Below are 24,911 nucleotides of genomic sequence, written 5' to 3'. Positions count from 1 at the left end.
ACGGTATAATGTGACACGTGTCTTTTTGTGGCTAGACCACGTACTCTTTACAATCTCATTCCAAGGTTCGAGATTCGTTCAGTTACTGTTCATGCCACACATCATCCAACCGTTTCACCTTGAAAGAGAGATGGCTATAATTGCCTCGATCTTCAATATTATTTTAATCATTAATCTCGTTGCATACCTCGAGGTATTTTCCCCTATAAATACCTCTTTCATTTCCCCTGTTTTTGGTCATTTATTTTATTATCCATAAACTCCTTTTTTGTAGTAATAAAATGTTGTCTTATCAACCCGTAACAATCGAGCTTGTTCTCCCATTAACCAAAGCTTTTAATCCAAGAGATTCGACTCCCAACAGTCGAGTTTGTTTCTCAAACTGAACCAAGTAAAAAAATCTGACCCCTAACAATTGGGATCAACTCTTAAAAACTAAACTAAGGCTTAAATTTTGAATGTGTCCGACCAAGAGTAGTTGGACTTGATTACGTCACGAACCAAGGTTTTTGTTTGAATACAAATGAATGAATAAATTGACCTCAATAGTCGGATTCAATTCTAAAAATTTCGGGCTTCATACCTTGTCTAGTCTTAGAGGGGGGTGAATAAGATAAATTAAAATTTCTTTCGATTATCCAATTTTAACTTAGATTGATAATTTGACTATGTGTTTTAAGACATTCATGTAATCTCGATTTTGCATTCATGTCTCTAATTTGCATTTAACGAACATACATTTGAAATAAAAATATTCCTTTAACCATGTCATTCAATGACACATTCATATACGATTTACTTATTCAGCATTCATGGCATCTTATGATATTCAAAGTATTTAAGTGTAAGTTACAGAATCATAAAATATGCACGAGATATAAGACTTAAAATGATTCAACAATGTGTCTATAACCATTCTCATGGCAAGTCTTTAGTTTGCAATGCAATAGTTGTTCATGTAGAATCTAAACATTTATGACATGTCATACATATCATAATATTCATTCATAGCATACATTAATCTAAGTGTAACTTAATAGAGGCATTTTCACAAACATGAGACAAACATTTTATAGTGATTCGGTAACGTGCTTACATCCACTCTCAATGTTCCTATCTCGGAACTTGGTATTCACTATCAAAGAGGTTTATGGTTTACCTCGAACACTTTACATAGAATTTTTATACTTAAACTAAATTCTAAAACCTTAAGATTGAGAAAACGCATCATCTCGAAATTGTGAGTTCTGTTCTTCAGGAACTCACAAACCTCTACTCTTGTCAAGAATCCTCAATTCTAATAAGAGCTTGATTTTTTAGGGATGAACCAAGTAACCACTTACATATGTTTTTAAAAAATTAAAAATAAAATAACAAGGACTTACTTAAAACAAGAGATTTGCCAATCAAGTTTTGAGGTCTTTGAGTCTTTGAATTCAATAGAGTTTTTCGATGATCCGATGTTCTAATCATGTCTTCAAAATTTTCAATTTTTCATGTTTTACTCATTCCTTCAACACCAGTTTCTTGCTGCAATAGATGTGTCAATGTGTGCAAGGTTCGAGGGAATGTGAAGAAGGGATCAAATCAAAGGAAAGATGTAGGTTGAATGGGGTTTTAACTAAGGTTTGGACCTTCAAATGTGTAGAGAATACTCTCTAGATAAGAGATGGGAGAACACAAATTCTCTAGGAATCAATCCAACCCATAAATGAATTCAAGATTGAGTTTTAAAGGGATTTGGAGGGTTTTCGAAGCTCAACGATTGAATTTATGACCATTATATACTTGCTGCTGACGGTGCTATGATGTTACCCTGGTGGAGTCGTGAAAATTACTAAAAGTCTTGACCATTTTGGCCATAATTTTCTTTTGGAAGCTCTGATTGACAACCTGTTTAGGGATTTCATAGATCTTACTTAGTAAAAGGTCCCTAAACTGTCACCAAGGGGTGGGTTGATATCATCGTCATTTTATCAGAAATTATATGTTTATACTCTCATTAACTTGAAAGGTAAGTAAGGGGATCGAACCAAAGAGAAATGGTGGTTGTCACCAAAGTAAGAAACATGAAGTTAATCTAAGTTACCATTTTAAAATCTATTTTTGTATTTTGTGAAATAAAACGAAAAGTAAATGTTATTGAAAAATAAAGCAATAAAGATATAAATTATACTAAGCAAAAAGTGAAGAAAGCCATTAGTGATTAGAGTAACCTAGGATTAACAAATAAAATCACATCTAAGTTTTATCCTTCTTTGTACTCAACTCCAAGTGCTTGGTGTGAATTCCTTGGATTAGAAAATAATTAGGACTCTTTCACTCACTAATATGTGAAGTCCCTACTACCAATTATCTATATTATGTATGTTTTATCTAGATCTTATCTAAGTATAAAACATCTAAGTTAAATATAAGAGGTGTAAAGATTCATCTAAAGCTTTTATCTATTAGAGTTAGATAAAACGTTAAAGAAAACCCAATAATCATAAAGAACATGAAAGGATAAAGAACATAAACACAGAATTAAAAGCTTGCTCCTAAGATTCTTCTTCTCACTAATGGAGAGAGTTAGGTTATGGTCATTACAAGGATACAAAGAGAACTCGTGAAACCAATACTTGTATTCATATAGTAACCAATGTACACTATCTTCTTCTTTGAAAAATTACAGAAATGAATCCTATCTAAAAATAGAAAATAACAAAGAAAATTCCAATGATATTAGAGGGAAGAAGAGATAATGGACCAAGAGCCAAAAATCATTTCGTAATTGAAAAAATGATATATTTATAGACATTAAATGCTCTAGAAGGACCCAAAATAGCTGCCATTACTCTTGCGTATGCTATCATGTGAGGAGTACACTAGAGAAATTTTAGGATGCTCTATTCGAGATTCACTGTGTTACATTAGATGTTCACTGCGTCACATTGATCTAGAGACACGTGGATCTCTAATTTTGCATGATTGCTTGATTGGTCCTCTAAATTGTAATGCACACTTAATTAATTGATTTGGTGGTCCATCTTGATGATTTGATATTTGACTTATACGATAAACACACGTAATCAGTCTTCTGATAAATGTATTAATTTTGTGCAATTAAGCTTAATTAGCATAGTAGAACATATAATATGATAAATTGAGACTTAACACAATTATTTACCCAATCTAATGAAATAGGGATGGAAATCGAGATAAATGCTTGACAAAAAGTACAGATAAATCAGTCTTTTGAGACACTAATCACACTCCCAAACTTATCTTTTTCTAGTCCCTTAAAAAATAAATTTGCATTTTCACAGATATCTTGACTGCATTTAACGAATATAGTAAGCCCTTAAACTACTAGGTTATCCCTAGTAGACGAGTTTGATTCGTGAGGATTTGTAAATAATATACCTACAAAATTCAAAATAACTTTTGAAGTAATAATAGTTAAAATCAACACTTATATTTAAAAACACAAGTTATTTCAAGATTTGTTAATCATTTGGAAGTAATACTTGGTATAAAGTCTCAATTCTCATTTCTCTATGACAAAACTTATACTTAAATTGACCTTTAAGATATAGTGATTATAACTTAGAAACTTTAGAAATTCGGTTTCCTAGAGTAAGTTTCAACCTTTTAACTAATCTGGAATAATTGGATCACTTAGGGTTTAATTCCAAACTTAGCATCCAATCTGGGGTAGTGAGAAGTGCGGATATTCACTTTAATACCTCTAACGGATTTTATCTATTTCAACGTATTCACATTTTTACATTTGATGGCTTTCACCATACTAAAAATCTAAACTTTTCTACTTTGATTATTTTATTCCTTTCTTTCTCTTTCATTTCGAGAGATCTTTTTCTTTTCTTGCTCTTTTTTTTTTCTTTTTCTTTTCTACTCATTTTTATTTTTTTTCTAAGAAAAGCAAGCAGCTATTTTCAAGGTACCCAGTCTAATTCAATAGTTGTTATTCAAGACATATTCAACCAGTTCTATTTTTCTTCTAATCAGTCAACCAAATGAATAAGGAAGTTAAAGTCCATTAAACCCAAATTTTCCTTATACTATAGGTAGAAAGAAAGTAAAAAAAACTTACTTAATTCAACTTAGATTCTTGGTAATCTTATCAGAAGTAACTATAAACAAAAGGTAACTTTACTCTAATTTTTGCCTAAGAGAAATACGAATGGATACTCCAGATCAAAGCTTCCAATCGAAGATTGATTTAGTATTTTTAATTAAGTGTTTAAAGATACAAGCTAAGATCTTGAACAAAATACAACAAAGTTGCCACCAACATATTTTTTCAAAATTTTCAAATTTTAATGATTTTTGAAATAGAAAATAAAAGAAATTAAGGGTGAAATATGACCCTATACCCTCAAACTTAAACATAATATTGTTATTAATATTTTAGTATGCATCTGAAAATGAAGCGGGTTGGATAGCACCTGAAAATGATCCTACAATCTTGTGATACCAACATAATATCTTCTGAAATGAGACAACACACCACTCACCATTATCACAATATCGATTGTATCTGCCGTATTAATCGTGATCATGTTGTATGATGTCAGGAGCACCATGAAAGATATTATGCTCATAACCTAGGTAAATATTCCTAAGTTATGTCAGATAAACACATACCAGTATTTTCCACCTACACTGTGTAAACTAGCACAAGACCAAATAACAACGAAAAAGAAAAAGATTTCTGAAAATATTGCCACAATAGATTGTTCTTGAAACAAAACAGGGATAATACAACATTTAGATAAACAGAAACACATGAAAACAACTACTAACAAAGAAAATTCTAATAGCAATTCTAGTACAATACTTAAAAAAAATTCCTAATGAAACATGTAATCTCTATGAGCTTTGCTTTTAGCAGTGGTTGTCTCAAACTCTCGTACCCTCTCGCGTTGTTTAGCTGTATCTAATTGTTACTTTAGCGTCTTCTACCTTTTATACAGCTTACCAATCCTCTTGAAATTTTTTGTAAATACCTTCTGGAGGGGATATGGTTTGACATCATCCAAGAAGGATGTGTTCTCAAAATTTGAGCTAGACGACCTAGTCTCGCTCGCTTTGACCTCATCAAACTCTAGTCCTAGGTGTTCATAATCATGAGGGCTTTCGTGCTCTTCAAAGTGCTCAGGAACTGGCTACCACAAATCCGGGCACAGACAGTACACCCTTGAATTCTAAAAGCTGGATCATTTCACCTTGGGGTGCTAAAACTGCCATTGGCATTCCCATATGCCTCTTAAGAATCTGACAGACCAAGTGTAGGAAAACCAGTGAGCGCCCCTTCTTGGGCTTGACACAGGCATCGATCAAAGTTTCTAAGATGAGACAGGACACGCAAAAATTGGTATCCCTAGTCTGGATCGCATGCATAATGTACATGTGTTTTGTAAAGAGCAAAGTATTTTTATGGGTCCCTAGGATGTTCGAGGCCGCCCATCGTCAACAAAGGTATTGATTGGCTCGAAAGCTCTTAGATAATAATTTTTTACTCCTCTTGCTAATTCGTTGTGAATTGAGTTCCAATTGAGTGATGAAAAACACAAATGGATAACGGGTATGGCAAGTTCCATCCTCGATTTCTGTAATACTTAAGATTGCATTGATATCCTCAAAACCAATGACAAACATGATGCCACGAAACTCGATGGTGAGTGAAGGAATAACGGGATTGCTTGAAATAACAAAAACATAAAACTCTCTCACTAATTCTTTACAATAGATTTCGGAACCTGTGTAAAACAAATTGTTCCACCCTTGTTTGGGTGATGGTCTTGCAAAACCATGTTCCATTGATGTCTTGAAAGTAATAGTCAAAAATAGACTCCTAAACAATTGCTCGTTTGGAAAAAGCCATGGGTACTACTACAATCAGGATGGTCAAACGATCGATCTGTAAAAATCTGACTCTATTTGTTGATTAGAGGATTACGACACAGTGAAGGTTGACTACGATGTAGTGAAAGTGATGGTGATGACGACGTAGTAACTCTGAGTTGATCACAAATTGGTGCTGACTACATTGATTACCTCTGATTTGCACAGAAATGGCTGAAGAGGGAGATCTGAAAAATTTCTACTTGATGGTTATGATTTTGGACGAATTTCAGAATGGCGGTAGAGAAGAAGAGAATTAAAGATTAGGGCTTCTTATTTGATTTAAGGTTGATGGGAAATTCTCAAATTGCTATTATGACAATCTACAATACTAAATTACTAAAATAACAAGTCTAAAATGAAAGAAATACTAATTAAGTAAATCCTAAATTGCTAAAAAATCTTAAAAAATTAAAACAAAAACAAACAAAAAAACTAATGACCTAAGATTTTTGATGGGAAGGTAGCTGTGAGTATCGTTTAACGTGATAAGGGATCAGCTTTTCACTTCTTAGCACGTAGAGCTTGGGTGCATCAGGTATACCATTCCGATTCGTCAGTAGCTATTTGAAGAGGACCAGCAAGGGGAAAACCTATCGACAGGTAGATTCTTTCATTTCTACTAAGTATTGTGCAACCCTAAACATATGAAACCAAATATGATTCTTCTTTTAAAACCTACCACTTTGGTTCCAAATCAATAACTATTCTTGATGATGAAAATGGTCAAGTTCTAAGTCTAATTGAAGCGAAAAACTACAGTATTCACCCAAAACTACTAAAAACAAAAACAAAAAGAATAAGTTGTCTATTAGAAGCACTAAGTTTAACTTCTTCAGCCAAATAAAAACTCTATTAATCTTGATAAATTAGTTCATTGAGGAGAAGAACTTCCTCTGGTGGTACACACTCGAGATACTGTTTGAGGCGCTGGCCATTCACTTTGAAAGTGGATTCGTCCTTGAAATTAAGGACTTCAACACTACCATGGTGGTAAACTATTTAGATAATATATGGGCCAGTCCAGCGAGACTTGAGTTTTCCTAGAAAAAGATGGAGTTTATTATTATACAACAAAACTCCTTGACCAGGCTCGAAATTTTGTCGAAGACTATGCTTGTCCTGATAAAATTTTGTATGTTTTTTTTAGTGTTTAGCACAATCATAAGAATCATTTCTGATATCTTCTAATTCATCAAGTTGTAACTTACGATTTTTACTGGCTTTATTGAGATCAAAGTTAAGGTGTTTGGTCGCACAATATGCACAATGCACAAGTTTTAAAGGGGATATGACAAGCATTGCCCTAACTAGTAGGGAGATATTCCTATTGGTGTTTTAAAATCGATCCGGTATGCCCACAACAAATCATTTAATCTCAAAGACAAGTCTTTTCGTGAAGAATTGACTATTTTTTTTAGAATGATCTTGATTTCCCTGTTAGAACTCTCTATTTATCCATATGTTTGTGGATAATAAAGTGTTGCAATCCTATAAGTTATGAGGTATTTTCTCATCAATGATGTAAAGATTTTACTGTAGAAATATGAGCCACCATCACTTATGACAGCTCATAGAGTGCCAAATCTTGGTAAGATGGTCTCCTTGACAAAGTTGATCATCATTTTGTGATCGTTCATTTTACACGCTACAGCTTCGACCCATTTGGACACGTAATCAACGACAACAAGGATATACTAGTAACCCTAGGAAATAGGAAAGGGTCCCATAAAATCTATGCTCTAAACGTCAAAAATGCTGATGATCAGGATAAGATTCTGAGACATTTTGTCACGCCCCGAAATCCTAACACGAATCCCTATGATTCATTAGTCAGAATCTCGAGATGTGAGATAGTCAATCACACAACCTGATAGAACATTCACAAATAATAATACTTATGAAAAGAAAATATACGCAGCGGAATAAACATTTGACTAACATCTATACGAGAGTCTAGAGTCAGCGGAAGAAATCGACAAACACTGATATAAGTCAAGATCTTAAATCTCATAATTCATCAGATTACAAAAATTTCTAAACTAACATATTTTTTATCTACAAACGAAAACCACTAGGATTCCCTACTAATCCTCAAAGACACGGTGGTAGCAAGACATCAATTTGTTCTTCCTCGAGGACCTCCTCAAAAGACTCTTTAAAGAATGGCTCTTCAATAGCTGAATAATCTGAAAGGGGAAGGATAGGGTGAGTAACAGGGGAATGTTACTCAGCAGGATGAACGCCGTTCTAACAGCGAGTCATACATGCATGAGTAATCATCAGAACAATTAAATAATGCAAGTTTTCATAATGTACCATACGATAAATGTTTAAGCATACTCAGTAAACAGTTATAATAACTTTCAATCTATCATTTTCAATCATTTAAAGTAACATATGTATCTTTTAAATGAAAACATCTATCAATCATTACAAAATAAGAAAAAGATACATAATAAGAACACGGCAGTGTAATCGATAAGAAAGCAAATGAACACGCCGATATAACCGCATCGGCTATGGCAATACGATATTCCAAACTTAACCTCCGATGTGGAATCTCATCGTTATAAATCTGATTTTGTGACCGGTCTAGCATACCATGGTTGGATGACCATTTATCCGGCTCAGACTGATCGTTGACCAAGAACCCAATACTGAGTTCAACTAACGGTGAGGTCGACCGTTTGACGACTACAGACTAAAAGTGATCACTAACTAGCCCAGGAAACCCCTCGCGTCGAAGCCTATTAAGAGGCAATGCATGTGAACCCCGCCTAGCTCTACACTATACAGAGACCGCCTTTACACACAACGTTCCCCAGGAAATAAGTAGGAGAAATTCTCGGATTTCATAAGCTGTAATATGCTTTAAGGTATCCCATACTACCGAAGAGCATATGACATCTAGTGTTATCTTAGATTGACTCGCTGCTTTCGGATACACAGCAACGCGTCACTCTTTATGGATTTTCTACAAATCTTTACTGGTAAACAAAATAATTTATTTTGTATATAATATATCATTTCTTTTAATTGAAAATACAAACAAAATCTGGTAGTGCCATCAAGTAACAGTTATCTATCATTTCCATCCATCAACTATCTCATCCCTCTATCTATCTATCACGTTTTACGTGGCATGGCCACTACGTAGAACTGGAGGCACTGTCCCATCAATCAGTTGAGAACATACGTTCTCTCTATCCATCCATCAATTAAATCGATCAATCTATCATCTAATTTCCTACATATCTATTAAAGTAATTTTACTTTTAAAGTAATTCGAAATCCATAAAGCATCAACCAATTCTATTCGATGGTTTTGGTTGAGTCGAGAGACTCGAAAACAAAGATAAAACTATAAGACATAAAAGCTGAAAATCTATGAAATTTTAACTAAGTGTTGAAAAATAATTTTTCAAAGTCGAAATTGAAAACGAACTATTTATTTATTTATTAAAGAACTTAAAGTAATACTTAATTGTTTTTAATGAATTAAAGGTAGGAAATGGGTATACATACTATATGGAAGCAACAAAAAAAAAATTAGAACCAAACTCAACATTCGGATACTTTTCCGAATTTCTAATTTTTCGTCGAAACTCGATCAAAATCGATCCAAATATTATACCACCTATAAAATACTTATATTACATTAAATAAACTAAAATCAATCATAAATAAGCATGCAAACATGATTCAAATCGTTCAAATATGTATAAACTTAATGAAACGATCGATTTATCAACAATCATATGGATTTTCTATGAAATTATTGCATAACTAGAAGGTAGAAGGGAAGGCAACTTACTTCAAGCTATTTTCAACGGTTGAATGGACTTAAAAATCGCCTCCGGCCTATCTCCAAAATTTTCTTCCAGCGAAAATCGGATTTCTTTGCGTCCACGCGTAACCCTCGGCGAGAGGAACAACTTTCCTTCTTGCGCCTAAGCTCGGATCGTTCTCGTTTGGCGTAGATCTGAGTTTCAAATATTAAAGAAAAAGGGTTGAGATTTGTTTGGAGAGGAGAATAAGAAAAATCTGATTTTTCTAATAGAATTTAGATATTTATATAACTTAAGTTGGGACATACTTGTCATTTTGGGAATTATTTTTCCCGAATGTCGAATTGGATAAATTTATACTCTATTTTGGGTGATTTTTTGACACTAATCTAATGGTATGATCGATTTCCTCAAATTATGTCTCTAAGGTGTCGTTTACCTATTGAAAAAATATCTAATGCGAAAGTCGAGGATTTGATAACTTTTTCAATCGACTTCAGATTTTGGCGTGCTTACAAGCTAAAGTATGTTTCTCGATCCTTCTAAATCTATTGGTGAAGTTAATTTTCCTCAAATATTAAAAATTAAGAATCTATACTTTTAAATCAATGCACGGATCTAAAATTCTTTCCTTGAGATACATTTTAGGATTTTCAAGTCATTACACATTTCATTTCTCTTAGAAAATTTTCTTAGTTTTTGATATCGATTACAAGATTTGCTAAACTCGTGGCATCTTAGAAAATGAAAGGCTAGAAGAAACCGCATTGCAAGATTTTCATAGTAGTTTTCTTACCATTGAAATACCCTCCGTAGGCATGATTATGACAACTCTAAGATATTGGCTTGCTCACATATTAGAACACACGTTTAATGAACTGGTCAGGACAGTACTTGAATAAGTATGGCTCATCCTAAAAATACCACTTGATTTTCGAAAGAAGACGAAGTTTTTCTTGCCTAGTAATTGAGATTAGCAATTGACCTTTTACTAAGTAGTTGATAATGTTAACATACCACGAAATGTAAGAATTAAAGATTTGCATAAGTTTCTTATCAAGAAAGGATTCAAAAATGGGTAAAAATTCCTCAGATGACTTAGTGACTATCCTAGATAGATGATCAGCTACGACATTCTTTACACCTTTTTTGTTTTAGATCTCGAGATCAAACTTTTACAATAGCGACATCAAATGGATTAACCTTGCTTTAGCATCCTTCTTTGATAGAAGGTATTTTAATACGGTATGGTCTATGTAGACCACGACTTTCAATCCTATTAGGTAGGGGGAAATTTATCAACGGCATAGACCACTACTAGTATTTTTTTCTCTATTGTAAAGTAGTTAAGTTGAGCATCATTAAGGATTTATTGACGTATTAGATAATGTGAGGATGGTTATCGATTCGTTGACCCAAAATAGTGCCTATTGTATAATCCTAAATGTCGCACATAACCTTAAATAAAATATTCCAATTTGGACGCTAACTCAGACTTAAATTGATTAAACGTTGATAGATATAACTCTGAGAAATTGAAAGGAACATCCTTATTTAAAAGTTCACATAAAGGCTTCAAGATCTTCCCGAAAGCTTTAGTAAATCTATGGTAGAAACCTGCATGGTTTAGGAATGACCTAATTTCTTTGATTGTTCTAGGAGGTGGTAACTTTTCAATTAAACCTACTTTTGCTCTATCTACTTTGATCCCTCTCTTAGAAACAATGTATCCTAGTACACAATTTCGGATGTTACCATAAAATGACATTTTTTTAAATTAAGGACTAAGTTGACTTCTTTACAACACAGGATGACCAATGTCAAGTAATGAATACATTCCTCAAAACTTGATCCGAAAACTGCAAAATCATCCATGAACACTTTGAGATATCTTTCTAGCATATCTAAAAATATATACTCATCATACAACGCTGGAAGGTAGCGGGTGCATTGCACAACCCAAAGGGCATGGGAAGATAAGTGAAAGTTCCGAAAGGGCAGGTAAAAATAATTTTTTCCTGATCAGTGAGAGCAATGGGTATTTAGTTTTACTTGGAGTAACCATCCAAGAAGTAATAGTAGAAGTGTCCTGCTACTCTAACATTTGGTCAATGAAAGGTAGCGAAAAGTGATCTTTGAGAATCATTGAGTTGAGTTTTTATGATCAATACTCTCCAACCGATTTGGACTTAAGTGGGGATTAACTCGTTGTCTTGTTTCACTACCACAGTGATATCAGACTCCTTAGGAACAACTTGAATGGGACTTACCCAACGATTATCGAAAATGTGGTAGATAATATTTATATCTAGTAATTTTATCACTTCACTCCGGACTACATCATTCATTACAGGATTTAGCCATCTTTGAGATTCTAAGCAAGACTTAGCGAAATATTCTATAAGAATGTGGTGTATTATCACGGATGGACTAATTCCATTAATGTCAATTGTGGTCCAACCAATAGCTTCTTCATATTCTCTCAAAACTTTCAACAACTTTTCTTCTTGGACTACAATAAGGTGGGAGGAAATGATCATAGACAAAGTTTGATTTTTGCCAATAAATGCATATCTCAAAATCTCTTAAACTACTTTGAGTTTTAAGTTAGGAGACTCGATTTGGGAAGGAACAAGAGTGGAAGTACGAACAAGAAGACTCTCGACTTTTTCGTGCTAAGACATTGCTTTCACTGATCAGGAAAAAATTATTTTTACCTCCCAAGAGTGGAAGTACGACCAAGAAGACTCCCGAGAAAATAGTGTTTTCCTCTTAGGTATGGTTAAATCTTTAAGGAATTTGGCATAAGAAGGTATTTCCTTAATGACATCTAAGAATAGAATATTGATATGCACATTTTGAAAAACTTCAAAGATACCCTCGAATTGCTTACTCTTCTTATTATCTCTAAGGTGATGAGGAAATGGAGCTTTTGGAATTGACGGAACGATGGAAAGTTTTTCTAAACCTTTCTCTTCCTTAAGAGATTCTACAATTTCTTCTATTTGAACTTTGTCCTTCTCTAGGATATTATCTTCCTCGTCAATAGGTTGAACCTTGTTGTTCATTTTCTTTCTTGACCTCAATATGTAGTTAGCTTGGACGGAGTCTTGTGGATCTTCAAAATGGCTTTCTACCTCATATTGACCCTTCGGTCCATTGGAAACCATAATTTGACTTCTAGGGTTAGGAACAGTTTGACTGGAAAATTGACATTTCTCTCACCTTCTAAGGGAAATAGTAAACTAATTCAACTGAATTTCTATCTTAGATATGGACTGAGCAATGACCTGATTAATTTGGGTTTGATTTTGATTGATTTTTTGTTGAGTTTGGATGTGCTGTTTCATCAACTTTACCATCATAGATTCTAAGGATGATTGTTATTGGTTAGATAGATAATAATTGGGTATAGAATCTGGAATTATGGCTCTACATTCAGTAGATTGTCGAGATTGATAAGGTACTTGTGGAACGATGGCTTGGTTCATGAAAAGACTGGCTTGTTTAAGATAACTTCTATTGTAACCTGGTGAACCACTAGACTGAATAAGTTTGTTTCGTTTGTGTAGACACCCCAATTTGAACGGGCCCACACTTGAAAGGGTCCAAAAATACTGATTTTTTTCAATAGGATTCGCCAACGGACCTCAAAGGCCCACATCACTAAAAAGTGACTTTTTGATCGAACCGATGCCCCTAGGACCTCTTGATGGTCTAGGAGGCCCACAAAAGGACTCGGCCTACCCTACGTTTTCCCAATATTCGCCGCGCTATTCCCAATATCGAAAATGACGAATTCTCAATAAAATTTACCAACGGGCCCTAAAAAGCCCGATTCGCCAACACGTGACATTTTGATCAAACCAATGATTTCAAAAAATCCCAAAAAAATAAATAAAATTAAAAAATGAGGCTTGGGATGCCTATCACACCTATCCCTTCACCGTTCCATCTCCGAATCCAAAAAAACCTAAGCCCACCTAAGGCCAATAAACCCTCAATTCTTTAAAATCTATTTTTCTCACCTCCTCCCTAACCTAAACTCAATCCCACATCACCTAAAATTTAAAACCAACCTACACCCTCAAAATTCATTCCAAAATAACCCTCAAGCAATCCCCAAAACCCAAAACCTCTCCTAAAGCCCAAACCCAATGCCTCTAAGCTCAAACCCATATCCAATTCATATCCAACCCACAACCATAACCCACTAATCACAACCCACATCAACCAATCACTCTTTTATCATCAAAAGATGACACATGTCATTACTTCCTCTCACCTCCCTCATCAAACCATCCACCCCATCACCTTTCTCTAAAATATTAACTACCCACATCACCTTTTCTCTAAAAAAAACACATCAACCACACCCTCCCCTAATCTACCCTCATTACTCCCTATAAACCTCCATTTTCTCAAATCAAACACATCAACCTACACCCTCCCCTAACCTATACTCATAATTTCCTAACTCCTATTCTCTCAAATCAAACACATCAACCCACACCTCCCCCTAACTTATCATCATTATACATCTCCCTAATCTACCATCATCATTTTCTATAAACCCATCTCTACAACCTAAACCTACACTCATTCTCTCAAATCAAACACTCAACCTCTCCCATCAATTAAATCTAAACCCCTAACATTCACACATCTTGCCATATGTCACCATCTCCCTCACCCTCTCAACCACTCTCTTAAACCCTCCATTCTCTTAAATCTAACACCACTCAATCAATCAACCACCCTCTTAAACACCCATCATTTCACCTCACCAAACACTCCACCCAAATGGTTTGGATAAGATCCAAACCATTTGGATCAAAACACAACCCATTTACCCTCATTACATATTTACCCCTCTCCCAACTCCTAATTTCATACCCCCACTTTTAAATACAATGTCATTATCTTTTTTCCTAACCTTTTACCCCATTATATCCCTAAAATAATCCCTCAACATCTATAAATACCCCTCTCCTTTCCCAAAAATGATTCCCAACTCTCACAAAAAAATCTCTTACTAAGTCTCACAAATATCACTCTACTCTCTCTACTCACCTCTTCATTACTCTCTCACACTAATCTAAAAGGAGTTACATTCTCATGACTCATCAAGGATTCAACTCAAGAAGACATTGAAGAAGAAGAAGAAGAAAAGCAAGGAAAGAAAAGGGTAAAGCATCAAGGTGGGTTCAAAGAAGACCCCCATCCTCTCTCCTTCTCTACCCTCTCCTCCTCCCTCTTCTATCATCCCCTCTCCTCTTCACTTTGTTCAAATGGATTTAGGATGAATGAACCTCAAGGCAAATGATTCATTAGGATCATCTCCTTCAATGAGATGATCCTATGATCGAGCCGAAAGTAAATTCCTATTTAGGGTACAAATGCACCCACGTGGCACTCTATTTTCATTTTTTTTTTTTAAACAAAATAACCGAGTTCTTTGAGGTTATTGCCACTTGGCGGGGAGAAAATGGTGCCTAACACCTTCCCTTTTCTCCAATCGAGCCACTTACCCGAATCTCAAAGTTTGATCACCGCTTATCCATCGTGAGTCACTACGAGCCAAAAATGGTAATTTTGCGAAAATGCACATCGGGTGACCATTCACACCCACTTACAATATGAATGGTGGCGACTCCAATTCTTAGTAGATGTGACCGTCGTAATGACGAAAATCACGTATCTACAGTTTGTACGAAAAATTAAGATAAAACCTATTATTTGAATGATACATTTGACTATAAGAATTCTAAGTTGGCTTTGTAAAAACACTATAGCCATTGATAGCATTGGCCTGTTTGACCTTAATGTATAGTAAGTTAGGACAATAATAAACCAAATGATCATTTCCATTGCACATGACACATAAAGAAATTGGTTTGATTAACACTTACAAAATTGATCGAGAATCATAGTGAGGGTTGGATACTGAGATGATAAAAACATCTAGCTACTTTGTAAGACTATGCAAACCACTCACTATATTAGACATAACATTCTTGAGATTAGGGTCTACCTTTATCTCATATATTCCTGATTTCTTAATGGGGTTGTCTCCATCAAACTCTCTGTTATTATTGCTCTAATCTTGAGTACTCTCGACTAGCTCAACTAGAAAATCCTATGTTTGCTTGGGAATCTGGTTCATGAATTAACTTTTATGCATAGACTCAACTAAAGTACATTGATTCATGGTTAATCCTCGATAGAAATATTGCACAAATTGTGTTTTATGAATGTCATGGTGTGGGCATTTGACTAACAAATCATTGAACCTCTCCCAAGTTTGGGAGAATTCTTCATCTAGACGCCCTCTAAAATTCATAATTGTATCCTTCAATCTCTTAATTTTGGACACGGGATAAAATTTGGCCATGAATTTTTTTGATAGAACATCCCATGAAGTTATGGAATTGGGGGGCAAAAGAGTTCAATCATGCAGATATGTAATCTTCCAAGAATAACGAAAACAAAATGAGCTTAACACTCTTTTCATATAAATTCTAGTTTATAAAGATTTGACATATGGTCAAGAATCGATTGAGGTGGGTGTTCGGTTGTGTTCACGGTCTAAACCGTGAAATTTAGGGAACATATTTATAATGGTTATCTTAGTTTCAAACCGAGGTGCAATATTTAATAGTAACACAATAAACGTAGGTGGGGTTGTGGAGTGGGAGCGAAGAGCTTATTGAGAGTTTGCTCTCGATCACCCATTATATTCAATGAGGGTTTCTTATGAATTCTACTAATGGTACGCTCAATATCATGATCCAATGGTTCTAATACGTACTCCTAGATCGTCTACCAAGCATGCAAATCATAAAGTCTATCAAACAAGCACAAAGGAAAATACTAAACCTAGATAGGTTGCATAACTCTAGACAGCTCTTAATTGGTTAGAAATTGTGTAACTAGCATTTCGACTCAGTTCTATAAAATCAAATACAGATATCCAAATCGAAGGTGGCACAAAATGCATAATCAAATACACTCTTAAATCACCTTTCTTTCTCGAATAGACTAAGTATATCCCCTCAAAGGACAAAATCTTACTAGATACCAAAGATGATCAAAAAGCACAATCGACACAACTTGAAGCGAATTTCTCCTAGTGAACTCATGGGCCCTATAGTCTAGTCTATTTGATTTTAATTAGTTTGATTAGATAACTAGTGAATTGACTATCCTAATTAAAGCAAAGAATTGGTAATGACCTCCAATCCTTATCTTATGTTGCCTGCAAACACCTAAATTTGACAAGTCATCTATGCAAAATGCCCTAAATCTACAAAAATTAGAATGGGCCCCAAAGCCCAAACCTTCAAAAAATTTATATTTCTTTTAAATAAATGGTATAAGGTCTTTCGTACATGGCCCATGGGCTAAAGACCTACCTCACCTCCTTATATACCATCATCACTTCTTAACCCAACCCAACATTAATCCAATTCAACTCAACCCATCACTATGCCTACTCAATCCACCATCTAAGCCCATTGGACTTAAAACCCATTACCACACCTATTCAACTCACTACCCAACCATTATTTCAAGCCTAGCCATTGTACTCAAGTCCTAAGATCACAACCAATCACTCAAGATCATCAAAGTATGACACATGTCACCACCTCAACTCAATTTCGTCATTCAATCCCCATCACCTTTCTATAAAAAAAATCATCTACCCACATCTCAACCCACACTTTTCTTTAACCTACCCTCATCATTATCTAAAAAACCCATTTTCACAAGGCATACCCACACCACTTGTCTCCAATCAACTCATTTAAATACTCTATCTCCATACATTTTGGACATATGTCACCACATCCTTCATCCTTCCAAAATATAACCAACCAATCCCTTACACAATCTGTTCTTCCAACCAAAACTCATTCCATTCAACTCACCAAATACTCAATCAATAAACTACTTTCTTACAACATCATTCTTCTAACAAAAAATTACTCATTTCACCCTATCAAATGCTTAACCCAAATGAGTTCATTTGGGTTATAAATGACCCACTTATACCCTCTTCCACAAATGCCCTTCCACCACCTTCAATTTACACACCCTATCTCACAAACCTCAAATCATTCCATTTATTTTCATTATTTCACCTCATTCTACCTCTAAAAGTATTCCAAAAATCCTATAAAACCCCCCATTCTCAACACAAAAAATCCCCACATGCTTGAACTCCCAAGACTTGAATTAAAAGATTCATTCTCAACTCTATCTATTCTTAACTCACTATTCACTTTCAACCCTCTACTCACTCTCAATTCCCTCAACTTATCAACTCAATCCTATTCTCTACTATACAAGTGAACCAAGACAAATCAAAGAAGGCTCATCTTTTGAAGGTCAAGACAATAACAAGGTGGGTTTTTGGATAAAAAGAAAAAAATATATTTTCTTTCCGCCTTCTCTTCCCTCCAACTTCCCCTCTTCTACTTCTCCCATTTTCCTTACACTTATGCATATACCACAAAGGGTTAGAACCATAAAAGAGCTCATTTCTGAATAAGGAGGCCGTCAACTGTTTAAACCAAAGTCAAAGTCCCTCACACTCGAGGGCACAAATCGAATCTTTCTGACTTTTCATTTTTATTTTCAAATTGATCAAATCCAAAGTTACCACTTATGATGAAGGGAGTAGGGTACCTAACACCTTTTTGATTCCCTAATATAGACCTCCTTATCTAGATTTAAGGTGGACCAATAGATCATATACGTATGACAGTCATTAAGATGCCAAAACAACACTTTTTTCAAAAAAATATTTTTTGGGTGACCATTCACACTCTTTTTACAAAAAAAAATGATGGCAACTCCAAAACTCAAAGTGGGAGAGATATTCGGAAATGAAAATCTATGTCCTCAGTGCCATCCCTAAAAAAGGGGTGCTCTTTACTAGCTTACTTAACTAATCTAAGTATGTACAAAATGAAAATTAATAAACAAAGGCAATGAGTAACCCACTAGAAATGAGAGGTGTGGGTGGATCGAATTTACATCCCGTGTTAGACGGGGTGAAGACGAGTTGAGTTGACTTAGGCCACCAACTCTGATTTTGGTGTGCGAACCTAAGGAGTCGTAACAGTAACATCCAACCATCGTCCTTCCCTAGTCTATTACAATCCAAGCTTTCTTGGATAATTAATTAATTAATAAAAATTTTATAGGGTTCCTAATACAAATGGATCTAAAATAGAAAATGAATCTAACTAAAAATACAGAAAAACAAAAGGAAAACAAAAGAAAAACAACAAGATGGAATGAATATTGGATCTAATGGATTGAACTTTAGATTTTTGTACAAAAATTTCTCAAACTTACAAAAGAAAACATAGTGTTACAAATTGAACAAAACAAAAAAATAAATACAGAAACTAAATCTACTGTTACAATCTAGAAGTAAAACTAAAAATTAATTGTTACAATCAATGTGGCATAGTGAATATTGACTGCATTACATTGAAATCTCGGGATCTGTGTCTAAAATTTTTTCACAGATCTTAGATAAGATCCCTCCGTGAGACAAACCGTAAGTAATGAATCAATCCTAAAAGGTTGGGTATGATTCCCCTAGTGAACCAAAATGTAAAGAAAAATAAACAATTAAACCTACCCCCAACAATCTAGCTAGGTTCCCTCATAAATTAAGCCTTAAAGAACAAGAAACAACTAAATCGACTACTAATATTCAGGTTTGATTCCCTCATGAACCAATTGTTATTCAAAACAAGAACAAATTAATTCAATCCCCATTAGTCGGGTTTGGTTCCCTTATGAACCAAGTGTAAGGTAACAAAGGACCAACCCCCATCGATCAGGCTTGGTTCCCTCATGAACCAAGTCTTAAAAACAAGAAATAATTAAACTGACCCCAATGATGGGGTTTGCTTCCCTTTATGAACCAAATCTTAGACAACCGACCCCTAATGGTCGAGGTTGGTTCCCTTTATGAACCAAATATTTTCCAATGTGCCGACCTCACACCGTCTGGTTTGATTCCCCTAAATGAACCAACTTTGTAAAGAATCGACCCCAAATGGCTAGGCTTGGTTCCCCGTATGAACCAAGACCCTATTAGAACCAACCCCAAATGGTTAGGCTTGGTTCCATTTATGAATCACGATTTTGTAGATGCCAACCACATACGACTAGACTTAGTTCCCTTGAATGAACCAAGACCCTATTGGAATGACCCCAAATGGTTGAGTTTGGTTCCCCTTACAAAAAAATGGCTTGGTGTAATTAAGCCCCCGAGCAATTTAATCGTTCGGCACAACATATTGATAGACTTTGTTAAATCGACAATTAAATAACTCAGCCATCTAGTTCAGTTTGGATTAAGCCCCCATTTATTTCATTCGACTCGATCGAGTTACCAAATTACAAATTGTGTCCAATTGGACCCCCCGTGAATTGATTGAGTCACTGACCAACTAATTAGACCCACTAGCTCAATTAGTTCCCAAGGAACATCAAAGTAGATGCCAACCCTTTACCTTTCATACCATGAATTACAGTTGCTGATGCTTTTTCAAATAAAGGGTGTTAAGCTCATGTGCATTAAAAATTGATGAACATGTAAAGCACCTAGCAACCTAATTGCCATTCACTTTTGATGTTCCCGCACAGTGTTACTATCAAGACGGTTCAATGCACATCAACCTTTATGTTCATGTAAGGCACCCAACCATTCTTTTTCATATTGAGTCTTGAAGAGTTCGAATTTAATGCAAGTAATAAAAGCCTGATAGTATAACAGCACATGTGATACTTTGTCCTCTTCCTTGCAAGTCAATCCTTCCAAAGAGAGAACCATCCAACATCTAACATCTCTCTCAAGCCACCGTTGCAAAATTCAGCTAAATCAACTCGTACTTCTTAAACCGTCCTTACTTGCAGGTTGCGTGCTGTGTAGGCAACATACCACCGAGGTTGCAGATCCCATTGCAGTATCACCATTGCCATCTTGCAAATCCCATTGCAATTTAAGTTGATCTAATTTTGATGCAAGACGATAAAGAAAGATAAGAAAATGAAATTTAATTTAGTCAAAATAAGGGATTTAGGAAAATCTGATTGAGGATTGGATAAGAATTTGGATAGGATATAATAATTTAATTCTGGATTTTGGACAAGTATAACCACAATCTCAATGAAAATGATTTAAGGTTAAGATTTATAGGGTAAGAAAGGGATTAAAGGTTTAAGGTTTATTGGGTAATGATTAAGGATTGAGGTTTGTTGGTTTTAAGAATCAAGAATCAAGAAAATAAAATAAAATCAAGAAAAAAAGAAAATAATAAAAAGAAAAAAAAAATAAAGATTAAAAAAAAAAAAGAGAGAAAAGGATAGAAAGATAGAACATTTGAATCACATTAAGGATTTTTAGGAATCACACCATGAAATGGTAGAGAATTCACTTCACTCCATGAAAGAAACACATTCTTTATCCATCAAAATCTTCATTATTCATTCATTAATATATAAAAATCATAATACAATCTATACAAAAAAAATAAATTTAAAAATCCTAATCAAAGTAAAATATTAAATAAATAAATCTAAGTTTCGTAACTTTCTTTCTCCTAATTTTCAAATCCTAATAAACTTAAATAAAAAATAAAATAAAATTACTAAACTATCCCTAAATATTATATTAAGACCATAGGCCAAGTCAGATCTAGTACAAAAGGAGGTAGAGTAGAAGTTTAGGGGGGTAAAAAACAATCTTTTAAATGTCTCCATCCATGCATTTATAGAGATGAAACCCTAGGACCCCCTTAATACTATTTACCAATTTTGCCCTTATTCAATTTTGTAAGTGGGTCTTGATGCACCAAATCAAGATCTTGTCTCCATTCACTCTTTCTTTGGGACTTTCCATCATCAAGATGCTAACTACTTTTGACCTAATCTTGATTTTTAAAGATTTTCGATGGTTGAACACCTCTAACATGTGTCCTTGACCCAATATTACTCTGACCAGTCAAGATCCAAACCCTTAGTTGATTTGCGATCGAGCCACCAATCTTACCCTCGGATAAGATGGCTCAGATCTCCATGAATAACCCAGATCTCTAGGTGCCACATGTCACCCTTTGATACCCTTCAAAAAAATTATCCTCCACAAAACTATAACTAATGTTTGCAATATAAATAAATTTTATTGATTCTACATTTTAAACCACCATCTCCAGTCACCATCACCATATTGTCATAAAATTATGTAAATATCCAATAAGAATTCTAGTGGAACAACAAACAGTCATGGTAAAAAGGTTTTTCTTTTGTTGTCAATTAAAATAATGTCTTTGAAATTTGTGGAGTAAACATGAAACTCGGCTGAGTCAAACCTTATTCAATTATAATTCAAGTATAATTGTTCAATATCTTATATATGATTTGGCCTAAAACTCATCCAGACACTCCAATGGACTCGATTGACAATTTAATAAAAGGTTATCTTCAATCAAAGGATAAGAAGTCACTCCAACGTCATCTTCATCCTCGTCGATCAGATGACATCATTTACAAATTCATAGCTTTGATACAAACATGGCCAAGGGTAAGAAAAATAAAGACAAACCACACAACATTGCTTTTGAACTACATCCCATTTATTTGGTACTTCATAAGAAATCAACCAAAAAAATATATACAAATTTGTAAGACAACCTTTTTCTAAAACCTCAAGAGAACCTTAAAAGCTACGATTTTGTCTAAAAATTCTCTAATGATGGATATATGGGTCTACCACTTATTAGTCTCCCGTGCAGAAGAGTAGGGTTGCCAAACCAACATCACGACTAACACCATAACAGAATATGAAAAATAAAAAAAAATTTAAGGGTTTACATTACATAGAAAAGTGAAGAAGAACCAACCTGATGAAGGACTCAATTTCGGGATGACATATTCTTAAACAAGAAGATTCCTACACCACCAAGCACCAATAATAGAACAAGAGGAACTCCAATGACTTCAACATCTGTCATTTTGCTTCTGTCGGTTCTTTCATGAAGAGATCGCTCACTCATTCTCTCATGTAGAAAATTACTGAGATTGTCTAATTGATGCATGAGTTGGCGTTGTCCTCTTGCGATGATCATTATCTGTTTTAACAGAGCCCCAGAGTTAGATCTCAGATCTAAACAGAAAAAATCTCACAAAAACTAAAGTTTTGTAAGCAACTATAGCATGAAATGTTTAAAACGGTATAACAGCGTACAATGCCAAGAGATTGGATTTGTAATCTTGCCATGTGATTATGATTAAACAAGAGGGCCGCTATTGGCACCAAAAATTTTACGTATTGCATACCAATTTCTTAAATTCTTTATCACACCCCAATTAAAGATTAAAACACACCTCAAACATTTCAAGGTTTGGCTCAAAGTATAATCTCAACATTACAAAACATTATAACAATCGTTCAAACAATTTCAGTAGTTGTTTACAATTACAATTGCACTCATATAATATCCTAAACCCAAAAAATAGAAATCTGGCAAAAAAATAGAGAGATGGAGAGCTTCTATTGGCACCCCAACTTTTACTTATTCTCAACCATTCACTTTTTTTCTCTATTTTAATTGGGGTGTAATAAGTGAAAGATGGGGTGCCAATAAAATCTCTCTTAAACAATTTTGACATCTAAGATACATCAGAATCTGCAGCCTCCCAACTGAAACACTGAGTCTATGGACACGGCTCGATCCTTGATGTCCCAATATTTGTGGAACATCCCTTGGACGTGATGCAGCCTCAAAGCGTATTAAGTACTAACAGAGCAATGGAGTGGTCAGCTTTAGTTCTTGGAATGGACAATTTTTGTTCATTGAAATGGTTCTACTCACTGGTTTTGGGTTAATGACAGATTCACAAAAACCATGCATGAAAAGAATTAGGTCTAGGCCCCAAGAACAAAAAATATATATTCAAAATCAATCATGCAGAATTTTTTGTGGGTTCAGTAATGTGTAGCTAACATTCATATGGTCAATGAGCCCAAATGTGTGCCACATCAGAAAAAACACATCAATACCGAAGGCATTATACACATCATGCACAATAAACAGTTACCATCCAAAATCAAGAATTCAAGAGCTCTAGTCCAACCAATAAAAGGAAGTCTCCGGTTTATCATTTCCATGGTTCTCCCTAAAACATACATCCACGCGTAAGTTCGAAAGAATCCATTACAGTTTTAATTAATGGGGTACTGTACCTCCCCCAGGGACCTAAAATTAAGAGAGCTTCTATTGCCACACCAAAATTTTCTAACGCAAACCAAGATGTGGGCTAATTCTTTGGTGATTTACATATGAATTGAGGTGGCGTTAGCAAAAGTTGATGTGGTAATAGAATCTCTCAAAATTAATGGAGATTTTGGGAAGAAAACAAAAACAGAAAAAAGAGTAATTTTGTGGTACCTCTTCCATTAATGGAGATTCCTTTGCCAACTGGGAAGAAGATGAAGAATTGGGTAGTAGCGATCCAGTAGTCAAGGAACCATTCCCCAAACTAGACATAAAGAATGATGTGGGTGCAGAGCCATTGCAGGCTTCAGCTTGTAGAGCCAAGTTTTGATGACTAGCAGAAACTTTCCTCACTGTAAACTTGGAATTTAGCTCTTCAATCCGTGTTGTGAACTCATCCATCCTCTCATTCAGTGTGGAAATTTGTTCTGAAAGTTGAGTGATCACTCCCTAAAACGAACCCAAACACAAAGATGAAGAGCAAGACCAAATGGATATTGTTACAGAAATAAACGAATTATTCTCATAATCAAGACTAAAATAGTTTCTGAAGTATTGGAAAAACTAACCTGGTTTGCAAGTACTGCCGGTGATTCTGGGTTTCTTCCATCAAAAGTTCTATTGTTGACAGCCAACGGGGTAAGTTTGGATAGATTCTTGTCACGTCGTGTTGAATAGGAGTGTGACAACCCGCTGCTCGAAATAAAAATGAAAACAACATATTTTGAGAAATTTGAAAAAGAAAAATTAAGAAATTTATGAACAGAGCTAAATTTAGTATGATCCTCAATCCTTGTTTTTGTACACAGTTAAAACAATTGTTTATCTTTACTATTTTAGTGAGAGGAGGCAGAGTAGGAGTGGTTCAATACCAAATTTTGGATCCCACAAATACCCCGCCTATACA

The 24,911-nt window shown here is 34.7% G+C and overlaps 1 protein-coding gene and 1 long non-coding RNA gene across 4 annotated transcripts in view; both read right to left on the bottom strand.

Moving 5' to 3' along the window:
- Positions 1-4,384: 4,384 nt before the first annotated feature.
- Positions 4,385-10,491, bottom strand: LOC147405997 (uncharacterized). Its single transcript, XR_015176246.1, has 2 exons — positions 9,728-10,491; positions 4,385-4,610 (listed from the first exon to the last, which is right to left on the bottom strand). It is a non-coding gene; the product is annotated as an uncharacterized LOC147405997 (long non-coding RNA).
- An 11,609-nt stretch (positions 10,492-22,100) lies between these two features.
- LOC147405996 (inorganic pyrophosphatase TTM2-like) overlaps positions 22,101-24,911 on the bottom strand; it is a 29,181-nt gene continuing 26,370 nt past the window's right edge. For all 3 annotated transcript variants that reach the window (XM_086433910.1, XM_086433909.1, XM_086433908.1), the window contains exons 10-12: positions 24,574-24,697; positions 24,179-24,454; positions 22,101-22,858 (exon numbers count right to left, since the gene is read on the bottom strand). In XM_086433910.1, coding sequence (XP_086290036.1) covers positions 22,643-22,858; positions 24,179-24,454; positions 24,574-24,697 — 616 coding nt within the window. In that variant the 3' untranslated portion in view covers positions 22,101-22,642. The remainder of the gene's footprint in view (positions 22,859-24,178; positions 24,455-24,573; positions 24,698-24,911) is intronic.

This window comes from Akebia trifoliata, chromosome 3 (assembly GCF_017979445.1).
Source record: "Akebia trifoliata isolate Shusen 1 chromosome 3, ASM1797944v1, whole genome shotgun sequence".
Classification (NCBI taxonomy): Eukaryota; Viridiplantae; Streptophyta; class Magnoliopsida; order Ranunculales; family Lardizabalaceae; genus Akebia; species Akebia trifoliata.
The sequence above is the reverse complement of the archived record's forward strand: the minus strand, read 5'-3'. Positions and strand labels throughout refer to the sequence as shown.